General features: G+C 42.2%; 2 protein-coding genes across 7 annotated transcripts in view; one reads left to right on the top strand and one right to left on the bottom strand.

Moving 5' to 3' along the window:
- The window catches only part of LOC110534616 (oocyte zinc finger protein XlCOF7.1-like), a 1,104,347-nt gene that overhangs the window by 293,693 nt on the left and 796,676 nt on the right, over positions 1 to 13,978 (bottom strand). The gene's annotated exons all lie outside the window — the stretch shown is intronic.
- The window catches only part of LOC110534632 (transcription factor Sp4), a 195,054-nt gene continuing 183,229 nt past the window's right edge, over positions 2,154 to 13,978 (top strand). The window contains exons 1-5 of one of the 4 annotated variants that reach the window (XM_021619625.2): positions 2,163 to 2,706; positions 4,460 to 4,590; positions 4,787 to 4,954; positions 11,464 to 11,622; positions 13,590 to 13,701. In XM_021619625.2, coding sequence (XP_021475300.2) covers positions 2,424 to 2,706; positions 4,460 to 4,590; positions 4,787 to 4,954; positions 11,464 to 11,622; positions 13,590 to 13,701 — 853 coding nt within the window. In that variant the 5' untranslated portion in view covers positions 2,163 to 2,423. Of the gene's footprint in view, positions 2,707 to 4,459; positions 4,591 to 4,786; positions 4,955 to 11,463; positions 11,623 to 13,589; positions 13,702 to 13,978 lie in introns of all 4 variants that reach the window. The other 3 variants (XM_036934473.1, XM_036934471.1, XM_036934472.1) reach the window with 3 other exon arrangements.

Genomic DNA, 13,978 nt, shown 5'->3' with positions numbered 1-13,978 from the left:
AACTGGTCGTCTAGTGTGTTCGGAACAGACAGTAAAAGGAGCAGATTTTTGGGCGCAGAAGAATAGATTCAAGGCATAATTTACAGACAAGGGAATGCTAGGATGTGAGTACAGTGGAGGAAATCCCAGGCATTGAGTGACGATGAGAGAGGTTTTGTCTCTAGAGGCACCATTTGAGCCAGGTGAGGTCACCGTATGTGTCGTATGTGGAACAAAAGGGCTAGCTAAGGCATATTGAGCAGGGCTGGAAGCTCTACAGTGAAATAAGACAATAATCACTAACCAAAACAACAATAGACAAGGCATATTGACATTAGGGAGAGGCATGTGTAGCCAAGTGATCATAGGGTCCAGTGAGTAGCTAGGCGAGCTGGAGACACAGCGATTCAGACTGCTAGAGGGCTGGGGCTAGCGGGCTACCAGAAGGGCCTCCGGGGGACGTCGCAACGGAGCCTGTTGAAACCCCCTCGGACCGTTACATCGGCAGTCCAGTCGTGATGGATTGGCGAGGCTCCGAGTCGGCAGTAAAGGGTCCAGGCCAATTGGGAAAAGAGGTATTGTAGCCCAGGAATTGGCTGATGGACCTCTTCGGCTAGTCGGGAGATGGGCCTAGCTCGAGGCTAGCTCAAGGCTAACTGGTGCTTGCTTCGGGACAGAGACGTTAGCCAGGAGTAGCCAATCGGATAGCAGCTAGCTAGCTGCGATGATCCGGTTTAAAGGTTCAGAGCTTGCGGCAGGAATCCGGAGATGTGGTAGGGAAAAAGCAGTCTGATATGCTCTGGGTTGATATTGCGCTGTGCATACTGGCAGGAATTGACCGGGCTGAGTCTGGCTGATGTCGGAGTTAATGGTGATGACCGCTAGTAGCTAGTTAGCTGGCTAGCTTCTGATGGGGGTTCCGGTTCTAAAGTATAAAAAATAGCAGATCCGTACCACATTGGGTGAGGCGGGTTGCAGTAGAGTATGTTCAGTCCGTTATTGGAAATTTAGATATTTATTTTTTAATATATACTGAATAGATACGAAGAAAACGATATATACACGGGACAGGATTGTTTTTCATGAGTATGTCTTATTTTATTTGTTTGTACTTTTATTTTCTTATGTAATTTGTTGTGCAATTGTAAGATGCAGGGTTCCCTTGCAAAATAGACGTTCTCCCTGTTAAAATAAATGTAACAAAAAATTAAGTACAGTGCACATACTATTTTCATTTAGCCATACCCTTTGAGTTATGACACCTACCAATAACAGGAGTGATTACTGCGGTAGCAGTAAAAGTAGAAGTTGATCAACTGAAGGGGAAAATTCCCGGTGTTTGTGATGCTCGTCGTTTGGTGCGATGCAGACAGGGTGGTGAGAGTGGGGAAACAGAAGAGTCTGTTCTTTTGAGTTTTGATGTTGAGTCTTTTTCCATCAAAGATGTTTGGGTATATAAGTTATCCTGTATGAGCTTTTGAGCCGAATACATTATGTTGTTACAGGTGTCAAGCTTATGGGCATGTGGCAGCAATGTTTAGGAGGGAGGTTCCTAGGTGTGAGAAGTGTGCAGAAGGGCATGAGACAAAGGAATGTGTAGCATTGGGGAAAGTAGTGGTATGTGTTAATTGTAGGGGTGCCCATGGGACTGGGGATCAGAAATGTCCTGTGCGAGAGAAGCAGGTTGAGGTGGTTTCCAGGGTTAGAGTAGTGCAGAAGTTGTCATATGCTGAGGCAGTGAAGAAAGTAGAGGAAGATGGGTCAAGGAGGACAGATCCTGAGAGGAGTGGTGTGAGTAGTAGATCTGTACCAGTAGAGGGATAGGCCAACAAGTGATATGTTTCAGTAAGATTGGATTTTCGGCATTTATAGCAATGGTTATCAACTGTACTGCAGGGATGGAACGTACGTCTCAGAAAATTGAGGTTGTGGTGGCAGCTGCAGAGGTATTTAGGTTTTCGAGACTTGACATCAGAAGAGTTACAGGGTGTGTTGAGTGGTGATGTCCCATTCTTTAAGGTTGTTAGCATGAGGTAGGACTAAATAGATTTAAATATTGGAGTAGGGTGGTGGTCATTTTTTGTGAGTTAGTGTTAAATGGTAGTTTATTTCGTTTTCAAGCAAAGTATAAGGTAGTTGTACTCCAGTCTAATAGATGGCGGTAATGCAACATATATTGGATGCCAACCGCGTTAAACCTCATCGAAGAAGAACAACATCCTTTCTCTTCAGTGTAAACGGAAGTAAACAATGTCAACGACCAAGAAACATTTCCACTTTAGTGTTTTTAATTTGGTTATTTAGACGTTTATCAACACAATACAACTCAGAATATAGACCATTTAACAGCAGAGCACCATATTCTTACCCCATGTAGTCTTTAATTCGCGTTGTAGACAGGACTTTATTGATATATGTTATCTAGGTAACGCTAGCTGCTAACAATGGCTAACTGTATGGTTTTTCACACTCAAATAGCCTCCATCATGGAGGTGCTTGCGAATGCAGCCGTTGCAGATATTTGTAAACTCGTAGACGACGACTATGCAGTGTTTCGTTTGGAAATTTCTCAAAGCCAGAATGATAACAGGGCATTGAGGAGGAAACTACAGCTACTGGAACTGAAGATGGCACGGGAGCGCGCAGAGAGGACAATGCGAGATCGCGTCCTCGCCAGTCGTCCCAGTAGTGTCAAGATCCTTGACCGATACAGAGGAATGGCCAGAGGTACAATTTCGCCCCATTCCCCTCTGCACATGTCTTCAGATTTGGGTCTTGGTTAGTTTTTGGATAGTATGAAATAATTTCCCTGATTACTTAGCTAGCTATGTTGTGCAGACACAATATCGTACAGGTATTCTGACCAGGTGAGCGCTACTTTTGGATGTAGATTGCAGAATGAGAGCAGGTCACACAGTCGTCAGTCAGGGCCCCGAAGAATCATTCATAGGTTGTTGTAACCAGAGCCACACATTTTTGGTTTGTCATACACGTACAATGTTTTGATTATTACTTGAAAAGTCACTAAGATTATATTTGGTTGTGGTCTTTTTTTTTGCAAAATACCTATTTTGGATGCAGCTGTTAGCTAGAATGCTAACGCTCATTGACATACAGTGCATTTGGAAAGTATTCAGACCCCTTGACGTTTTCCAAATTGTGTTACTTTACAGCCTTACTCTAAAATGTATTAAATCATTTTTCACTCAATCTGCACACAATACTCCATAATGACAAAGAAAAAAGTATTCAGACCCTTTGCCACGAGACTCTAAATTAAGCTCTGGTGCATCCTGTTTCCATTGATCATCCTTGAAATGTTTCGACAACTTGATTGGAGTCCAACAGTGGTAAATTCAATTGATTGGACATGATATGGAAAGGCCCCACAGTTGACGGTAAATGTCAGAGCATAAACCAAGTCATGAGGTCGAAGGAATTGTCTGTAGAGCTCTGAGATACGATTGTTTCGATGCACAGATCTGGGGAAGGGTACCAAAAAATGTCTGCAGCATTGAAGGTCCCCAAGAACACAGTGGCCTTCATCATTCTTAAATGGAAGAAGTTTGGAACACCAAGACTTCCTAGAGCTGGCTTCCCGGTAAAACTGAGCAATCGTGGGAGAAAGGCCTTGGGTCAGGGAGTTGACCAAGAACCCGAAGGTCACTCTGACAGAGCTCCGGAGTTCCTCTGTGGAGATTGGAGAACCTTCCAGAAGGACAACCAACTCTGCAGCACTCCACCAATCCAGGAGTGGCTTCAGGACAAGTCTCTAAATGTCTTTGAGTGGCCCAGCCAGAGCGCGATCTCTGGAGAGACCTGAAAATAGCTGTGCAGCGACGCTTCCCATCCAAGCTGACCGAGCTTGAGGGGATCTGCAGTGTGCCAAGCTTGTTGCGTCATACCCAAGAAGACTTCAGCCTGAATATCGCTGGCAGGTGCTTCAACAAAGTACTTAGTAAAGGGTCTGAATATTTATGTAAATGTGATGTCATTTTTTTAAATATAAATGATCAAAAATTTAAAAAATCTGTTTTTGCTTTGTCATTATGGGATATTGTGTGTAGATTGATGAGGGAAAAAACAATTTAATCAATTTTAGAATAATGCTGTAACGTAACAATGTGGACAAAGGGGTCTGAATACTTTCAGAGTGCACTGTAAGCTGTAGCAAAGTTAGCCGAAAGAGCCATAATTTTTAAGTGTAATGCAGTTGATTTGCGATGATGATAAACATTATCTAGCAGTCATGCCAGCCTTAAAATCCAATTATAATCCAAAAGTACAGTAGTGTGAAATGCATTCATAAGCAACATGTACTTTTTGTTGCTGATGTTCTATGAGAACTTCCCCATCTTCTGCAACCAAATTCTGCACATAGCCCTGGTGCAGCAATGTTTGAAAACACTGAATGGGGTCTATACCATTGAAAAGACAGTAGCTAACCTAAAAGCATATTTTCCCCCAATCACTTTCTCAGGTGAAGGAAATCTCAATGGGGGCCACAAGAGCTTTGTGAAACCAGCGGGACATAATACATGGAGTGATGACCAACCAATCACTGTTGATGAGGGGAGTGGAATCTCAACCCAGCATGTTATCGTGATAGAGGTTAGTGTCATAGTGTAACATAAAATAATCACAGTACATTAAATGTGGCCCGTTTATTTCAGAAAGGCTCCCCTCAGCTATTCACTTGCTTACATCCTTATTTATCTGCCATAGGGGAGCTTGTGAGACTTCCCTATGACATTGTTTTCCAATTCTACTCATGTACCGGTAATAACCTCCCCTCTTCTTGTGTCAGGATGCAGAGGCTGCAGGTCCTGGGGTCAAACTGGAGAGGTCTGAAGGAGAGGAGGACACACGGCACAGCAGTGAAATCCAGACTGGACAGGCTGGAGTGCCCCCTGAAGCCACGGAGGACCATACCACCGCCTCAGCGCAGCCCAGGAACCGAAGCAGCATCACGGAGGTCAGTGGAACGGCAAACGCCGTTCTCAAGTCAGAGACAGACACCAAGACTTTAACTGTAACACACAGGCTCTTACACACAGGATCTGACCACAGATCAGACCCAGAGAAACTGGGGTTGGGGACACTGGGCTGTCCTCCTGCTCCTGGTTCAGAGTATTTACCGGTATTTCAACAGAGCCAGAGGACAGTTTATTCCCTTGGAGATGGTGATGCATTAGACACTGGTGGTGATGGCCTGTCTTGTTCTTACACTACAGAGATGGACCCTAGCAACATGTCCTTGGGTTTAGATACACAGACTGATCTGTCTAGAGGGGACTGGAACCAGTACAGTAGTAGTCTATACTCTGATGGGTGCCTAGATAAGAAAGGGGAGGTTATGGTTGTAAATGAATTGACTGTGAAATTGGAGGGCAACACTCCTCCCACATGGAATGCAGATAGTCACCTAGGAGACGGACACTCACAGGGCAGAGATTTCTTAGATTATAGGGAAATCATAGAGACAAATCCAAATGTTGCGACCCACTCCCCTTTACACGTGTTCAGGGATCGTGACCCAGTGTCCACGTCGATGGGGCCTTCCGATTCAGAAGGCCGCGTCCTTTTCGATCAGGTATTGAACTCAAACGACAGTGCTAGACCCCAGGCTCAGGGAGGGGGATCAGAATCTGTCAATGGTAAAGAGAAGCGGTTCCTCTGCGTGTTCTGTAACAAAGGCTTCAGCTGCCCCCAGAAGGTAGAGATCCACCAGAGGGTCCACACAGGGGTGAAACCCTTCAGCTGTACCCAGTGTCACATGTGCTTCGCTGAGGCTGGCACCCTGAAGAGGCATCAAAGAGTCCACACAGGGGAGAAGCCCTTCAGCTGTACCCAGTGTGAGAAGAGGTTCTCCCGTCAGCACCAGTTGAAGATGCACATGAAGGTCCACACCGGAGAGAGGCCATTTGCCTGTATGCACTGCGGGAAGAGGTTCTCAGAGAGGAGATACCTCAGGATACACCAGCAGAAAAACCATGCCACTCTATAACATAGAAAGTAACCATTCCACTCAATAGCGTCTGATGTTAACATCAAACCCTGCATTGAAGGTAGACTCATTGAAATGACATAGATGCACAAAGTAAACAGCAGTAGTTGGTCAATTTCCGCAACAACAAAGAGCATTGAAGTGCAAGGCGCAGACATTGTGGAATATTTAAGCCTGACATTCAGAGGTTTAGCTACAACCTTCTAAAGTCGAGGAGTCAAAGAAATGTGACTTTGCTTGGGAAGTAATCTTATACCATATGTGACTCTCGCTATCAATTCACTTTCTGTAAAATATAATATGTATAATAAAATTGAATGTTCATATAAATTATTATTATAATTATATATGGTAGCAGAATAATTTTTGGGGAAATCTGGTCTATCATTTATTTTCCTTATCCATTATTTTTTATTATTATTATTATTATCATTAAATAGCCTACCTAAAAGATGTAACGAGTCTTTGTTAAACTATGTAGAACTGCAGGAAATTAGCTTCAAAACAAAATTCCTAGGTCCTTCAAATTGAACAAAATCAAGCTGGGAGGGGCTATAGAATGATCACAAATACCTGTTTCATCACTTATATTTAACTACTTATTTTTTTCCAAATACACTTTTAATGAGAAAATGAATGCAGTTTATCAAGTTCATTCAGATTTGTAGTTGAGATGTGTGTATATGTGGTTTTTATATGGTCTAGTTAAAACTTGTTTGTTTAATAAACAAAACATTTGACTTTTCATTCTAAGACTTTCATTGAGACTCCCTTTAATATACATAACTTCTGATCATATAAATCACACAACAGCACTTTATAACCAATATAAACTAAATATACCTACACATACACACGCACACACTAACAAACACCTATTTATTATGGAACATTATGCCAGACAAAATTGAACGGGCCTATTTATATAATGAATTCGTAGGGCAGAAATGATAAAATATTAAAGTACTGGACCTCTAAGTAAAGGCTTCAGTCATGCAAAAGCTATACATAAATCCAATATGGTTTGCTCCTTGTTCAAGAAGGACCTTATTCCCTTTATTCAGATTATAACCTCACTTTCGGTTGTTTGAAAATTAAACAATCTTCAAAATATCACTCTTTTTAAAACAAGCCATAGAAAGCTGGTTGCCATTTCAATTTAATCCAGCAGAAAAAAGACAGAACAAATATTACAACACATATTATGGTTAAACGCAAATATACGAATTGATATAAAATAAAATAAAAACAGTAATCTTTGTAAATGATATCATAAATAGGACTGGTAGAGTTATTTCACACATGCAGTTTACAAAAATATGGAAATGTCTGCTCTATCCAAAATTACAACCAACTGCAGCATTACTGCAAAAATGAATGAGGCAGGTGAAAGGGGTACAAGGTAACGCATTTGTCTGTCAGACCTGCATTAAAGACCAAAATTGGTTAAAGAAAATTGTGATAAATAAAAGTATACCAGTTTCATTTTAGGACCAAACGCACCATACAGGTTGCAAAATAGTTGAAGAGATTTTCGATGTACCGATTCCATGGTACGTGGTTTATGTGACAACTACGCTTGATTCAAAACTTTGAGTCTTTCAATTTTAAATTATTATACAAGATTCTTGCAACCAATATAATGTTATGCACAGTGTGTATCTATATATATTTCTTTCTACAGTGCATTCAGAAAGTATTCAGACCCCTTGACTTTTTCCACATTTTGTTATGTTACAGCCTTATTCTAAAATGGTGTAAATATTTTTTTCTCCTCACCATTCTACACTCAATACCCCAATACCCCAAAGCAAAAACAGTTTTTTTGAAAGTTCATCAAATTTATACAAAATAAAAAAACAGAAATATTACATTTACACAAGTATTCAGACCCTTTACTCAGTACTTTGTTGAAGCACCTTTTGCAGCGATTACAGCCTCGTCTTCTTGGGTATGACTAAAAGTTTGGCACACCTTTATTTGGGGAGTTCCTCCCATTCTTCTTTGTAGATTCTCTCATGCTCTGTCAGGTTGGATGGGGAGCGTCGCTGCACAGCTATTTTCAGGTTCAAGTCAGGGCTCTGGCTGGGCCACTCAAGGACATTCGTAGACTTGTCCGGAAGCCACTCCTGCATTGTCCTGTTGGAAGGTGAACCTTCGCCCCCAGTCTGAGGTCCTGAGCGCTCTGGAGCAAGTCTTCATGAAAGATCTCTGTACTTTCCTCCGATCATCTTTCCCTCGATCCTGACTAGTCTCTGCCGCTGAAAAACGTCCCCAGCATGATGCTGCCACCACCATGCTTCACTGTAGGGATGGTGCAAGGTTTCCTCCAGACGTGACACTTGTCATTCAGGCCAAGGAGTTCAATCTTCTTTTCATCAAGCCATAGAATCTTGTTTCTCATGGTCTGAGAGTCCTTTAGGTGCCTTTTTGCAAACTCCAAGCGGGCTGTCATGTGCCTTTTACTGCGGAGTGGCTTCCGTCTGACCAATCTACCATAAAGGCCTGATTGGTGGAGTGCTGCAGAAATTGTTGTCCTTCTGGAAGGTTCTCCCATCTCCACAGATGAACTCTGGAGCTCTCTGAGTGACCATCGAGTTCTCGGTCACCTCCCTGACCAAGGTCCTTCTCCCCCAATTGCTCAGTTCGGCCGGGCGGCCAGTTCAAGGAAGAGTCTTGTGGTTCCAAACTTCTTCCATTTTAGAATGATGGAGGCCACTGTGTTCTTGGGGACCTTCAATGCTGGTACCCTTCCCCAAATCTGTGCCTCAATATAATCCTGTCTCGGAGCTCTACAGATAATTCCTTTGACCTCACCTCATGGTTTGATTTTTGCTCTGACATGCACTGACAGGTGTGTGCCTTTCCAAATCATGTCCAATCAATTGAATTTACCACAGGTGGATTCCAAAAATAAGGTATTTCAGTTTATATATTTTTTTTTATAAATGTGCAAACATTTCTAAAAACCTGTTTTCGCTTTATCCTTATGGAGTATTGTGTGTAGAGTGCTGAGGAAAAATATTAATTTAATCAATTTTAAAATAAGGCTGTAACATAACAAAATTGGGAAAAGGGGAAAGAGTCTGAATACTTTACGAATGCACTGTATATATGGGGGATACAACCATCCCAGCTCTGCAGATTTTGCTGCGAAGGGACAGAGTCATTAGATCACTTGTTTTGGTACTGCCCATATGTGGCTTGTTTTTGGTTGCAGATTCAGGAATGGCTGAAAAATTGCTACATTTACCTGGCGCTAACTCTGCAAATAGCACTGCTGGGTGATTTTGAAAAGTCATAGTCAATCGATCAATAATATAATAATACTCTTAGCAAAAATGGTCATCTTTAATTTACAATTGTAGAAACAATGAGAATAGAAAGGTTCAGAACTTTGGTCAAACAACACAGTGGAAAAATACAGTGGGGAGGACAAGTATTTGATACACTGCCGATTTTGCAGGTTTTCCTACATACAAAGCATGTAGAGGTCTGTAGTTTTTATCATAGGTACACTTCAACTGTGAGAGATGGAATCTTAAACAAAAATCCAGAAAGTCACATTGTATGATTTTTAAGTCATTCATTTGCATTTTATTGCATGACATAAGTATTTGATCACCTACCAACCAGTAAGAATTCCGGCTCTCACAGACCTGTTAGTTTTTCTGTTCTCCACTCATTACCTGTATTAACTATACCTGTTTGAACTCGTTACCTGTATAAAAGACACCTGTCCACACACTCAATCAAACAGACTCCAACCTCTCCACAATGGCCAAGACCAGAGAGCTGTGTAAGGACATCAGGGATAAAATTGTAGACCTGCACAAGGCTGGGATGGGCTACAGGATAATAGACAAGCAGCTTGGTGAGAAGGCAACAACTGTTGGCGCAATTATTAGAAAATGGAAGAAGTTCAAGATGACGGTCAATCACCCTCGGTCTGGGGCTCCATGCAAGATCTCACCTCGTGGGGCATCAATGATCATGACGAAGGTGAGGGATCAGCCCAGAACTACACGGCAGGACCTGGTCAATGACCTGAAGAGAGCTGGGACCACAGTCTCAAAGAAAACCATTAATAACACACTATGCCGTCATGGATTAAAATCCTGCAGCGCACGCAAGGTCCCCCTGCTCAAGCCAGCGCATGTCCAGGCCCGTCTGAAGTTTGCCAATGACCACCTGGATGATCCAGAGGAGGAATGGGAGAAGGTCATGTGGTCCGATGAGACAAAAATAGAGCTTATTGGTCTAAACTCCACTCGCTGTATTTGGATGAAGAAGAAGGATGAGTACAACCCCAAGAACACCATCCCAACCGTGAAGCATGGAGGTGGAAACATCATTCTTTGGGGATGCTTTTCTGCAAAGGGGACAGGACGACTGCACCGTATTGAGGGGAGGATGGATGAAGCCATGTATCGCGAGATCTTGGCCAACAACCTCCTTCCCTCAGTAAGAGCATTGAAGATGGGTCGTTGCTGGGTCTTCCAGCATGACAACAGCCTGAAACACACAGCCAGGGAAACTAAGGAGTGGCTCCGTAAGGAGCATCTCAAGGTCCTGGAGTGGCCTAGCCAGGCTCCAGACCTGAACCCAATAGAACATCTTTGGAGGGAGCTGAAAGTCCGTATTGCCCAGCGACAGCCCCGAAACCTGAAGGATCTGGAGAAGGTCTGTATGGAGGAGTGGGCCAAAATCCCTGCTGCAGTGTGTGCAAACCTGGTCAAGAACTACAGGAAACGTATGATCTCTGTAATTGCAAACAAAGGTTTCTGTACCAAATATTAAGTTCTGCTTTTCTGATGTATCAAATACTTATGTCATGCAATAAAATGCAAATTAATTACTTAAAAATCATACAATGTGATTTTTGTTTTAGATTCCGTCTCTCACAGTTGAAGTGTACCTATGATAAAAATTACAGACCTCTACATGCTTTGTAAGTAGGAAACACTGCCGATTTTGCAGGTTATCAAATACTTGTTCTCCCCACTGTATATGGCAATTAGAAATCAAAACGGGATGGTCTTCGGGGATAGATGGGAGGGGTTGAGAGTAGCTGAAGGGTGGGCCCAAAATAAACAGAAATAATGTAAAATATACTATGTCCGTAAAATGTATATAGTATGTATAAGCTGGAAGTTGTCCATTCGTTTACTGCAATTAGGGGAGGGGTGGTTGAAAAAACAAAAGTATACTTCAAAATAGTTTAGTCGGGTTTGTCTGATGATGACTTTTGACTTATCATAGCTGACTCTTATTTACCCACATCCTCATCATTTATGTCCACCATGATGGGTGTAACAGCAATGAAGTTATTCTGTAACTACAGTACAGTTCTCATGTAGTCGAGATGGGTAAACACTCCATGTTTAAAGTGTGTTTTATCTCTGCGTTTTTAGTGTGTACTGTACGTATCTGATGGAGTGTATGTCTATGTAATCTGTATCACCTCTCTCTTCCAGGAGGAGGAGGAGGTGGTACTGGTGAAGGAGGAGGGGTGTGAGGATGGTCTGGGGAACCCTAAGGGGACCATGGTCATGGAGGACAACCAGACTACACCTCCTCCTGAACCCACAGAGGAACCAGCTGAGCAGCACAGGACCACACACAGTCTCACTGAGGTGAGCCGACTGTAAACTACTGTCTGAATGGTATTAGGTCAGGGCCCGTATCCACAAAGCCTCTCAGAGTAGGAGTGCTGATTTAGGATCAGTTTTGCCTGCCTTGTTTCCTGTTATTAGTTGATTTTGTTAGTGCATCCCTAAATCTAATTTATCAGCTGTTGTCAAAGCCAAAAATCAAATTGTATTTGTCACAGGTGCTGAATACAACAGGTCGGGTTTTCAGGGAAGTCAGGAACCAATATACACAGTCAGTTAGGAAAGCTAAGCCTAGCTTTTTGAAACAGAAATGTGGATCCTGTAGCACTAATTCCAAAAAGTTTTGGGACGCTGTAAAGTCCATGGAGAATAAGAGCACCTCCTCCCAGCTTCCCACTGCACTGAGGCTAGGAAACACTGTCACCACCGATAAATCTATGATAATCGATCATTTCAATAAGCATTTTTCTACGGCTGACCATGCTTTCCACCTGGCTACCCCTACCCCGGCCAACAGCTCTGCACCCCCCCCAGAAACTTGCCCAAGGCTCCTCCACTTCTCCTTCACCCAAATCCAGACAGCTGATGTTCTGAAAGAGCTGCAAAATTTGGATCCCTACAAATCAACTGGGCTAGACAATCTGGACCCTCTCTTTCTAAAATTACACGCCGAAATTGTTGCAACCCCTATTACTAGCCTGTTCAACCTCTCTTTAGTATCATCTGAGATCACCAAAGATTGGAAAGCTGCCGCGGTCATCCCCCTCTTCAAAGGGGGAGACACTCTAGACCCAAACTGTTATAGACCTATATCCATCCTGCCCTGCCTTCCTAAATCTTCGAATGCAAAGTTAACAAACAGATCAAAAACCATTTTGAATCCCACCATACTCCGTTCTTGTTGGCTGGCCCTCGCTACATTTGTCGCCAAACCCACTGGCTCCAGGTCATCTATAAGTCTTTGCTAGGTAAAGCTCCGCCTTATCTCAGCTCACTGGTCACCATAGCAACACCCACCTGTAGCACACTCTCCAGCAGGTTTATTTCACTGGTCATCCCCAAAGCCAACACCTACTTTGGCCACCATTCCTTACAGTTCTATTGCTGCCAATGACTGGAACGAATTGCAAAAATCACTGAAGCTGGAGACTTATATCTCCCTCTCTAACTTTAAGCATCAGCTGTCAGAGCAGCTTACCGATCACTGTACCTGTACACACCCCATCTGTAAATAGCAAACCCAACTACCTCATCCCCATATTGTTATTTTTTTTCTCTCTTTTGCACCCCAGTATCCCTACTTGCACATCATCATCTGCACATCTATCACTCCAGTGTTAATGCTAAATTGTAATTATTTCCATTCTATGGCCTATTTATTGCCTTTACCTCCCTAATCTTACTACATTTGCACACACTGTACATAGATTTTTCTATTGTTTTATTGACTGTACGTTTGTTTATCCCATGTGTAACTCTGTGTTATTGTTTTTGTTGCACTGCTTTGCTTTATCTTGGCCAGGTCGCTGTTGTAAATGAGAACTTGTTCTCAACTGGCCTATCTGATTAAATAAAGGTGAAATAATTTTAAAAAATAGAAATACAGTTAAATGCTTACTTACAAGCCCTTAATCAACAAGGCTTTAAGAGGTTTTAAGAAAAATAAATTTAAGTAAAACATAGAAAATAAAAGTTACAAATAATTAAACAGCAGCAGTAAAATAACAATAGCGTTATGACATCCAGGCATTTCAAGTATACTCAATTTTCGAAACGTCGCACACTAATCTTTTATTTTTCATATACTCAAACAGCTTACTATTTAGGATGCAAATATGGTTATTCAGACACAGCCCATGTCTTTCAAGGATCCAACCACGAATGAGTGTCAAAGAATAAAATCTTAGTATCAAATCAACTAAAACGTTTGAATAGTACTCATAGCGAATTTATTAATCCAACATCCTCTCACTCTGTATCTCTTACAGTCAGTAGACATGGAGGAAGGGAAACCTGATCTGCTGCTGGTCAAAGAGGAGACAATAGAAGATGGACCAGAAAGCATTGACCTGCTGAGTGGACTAAAGATGGGGGAGCAAGGTAAGGGAGAAATACATATAACCTACATACAGTAAAATCAGGATGTAGGAATGGACATAAACCTAACAATTTCAAAGACCAATGTATCTAAAAGGGAGGAGGCACCAAATTCACTGGGGTGGAATTGGTGTGGAGGGTTCATGGGTGGCATTTGACAATTTCTTTGAATTCCTCATGTCTAAATTATTGTTAGAAAAAGTTTGGTCCAAATCAGAGGTTAGATGCTATATTTATTGAACAATATATGAATCCTATAAACTAGAATAGACAAGTTGGG

The sequence above is a fragment of the Oncorhynchus mykiss genome, chromosome 10, assembly GCF_013265735.2.
Source record: "Oncorhynchus mykiss isolate Arlee chromosome 10, USDA_OmykA_1.1, whole genome shotgun sequence".
Lineage (NCBI taxonomy): Eukaryota > Metazoa > Chordata > Actinopteri > Salmoniformes > Salmonidae > Oncorhynchus > Oncorhynchus mykiss.
Note: the sequence above shows the minus strand (reverse complement) of the source record. Positions and strands in the feature narration are given on the sequence as shown.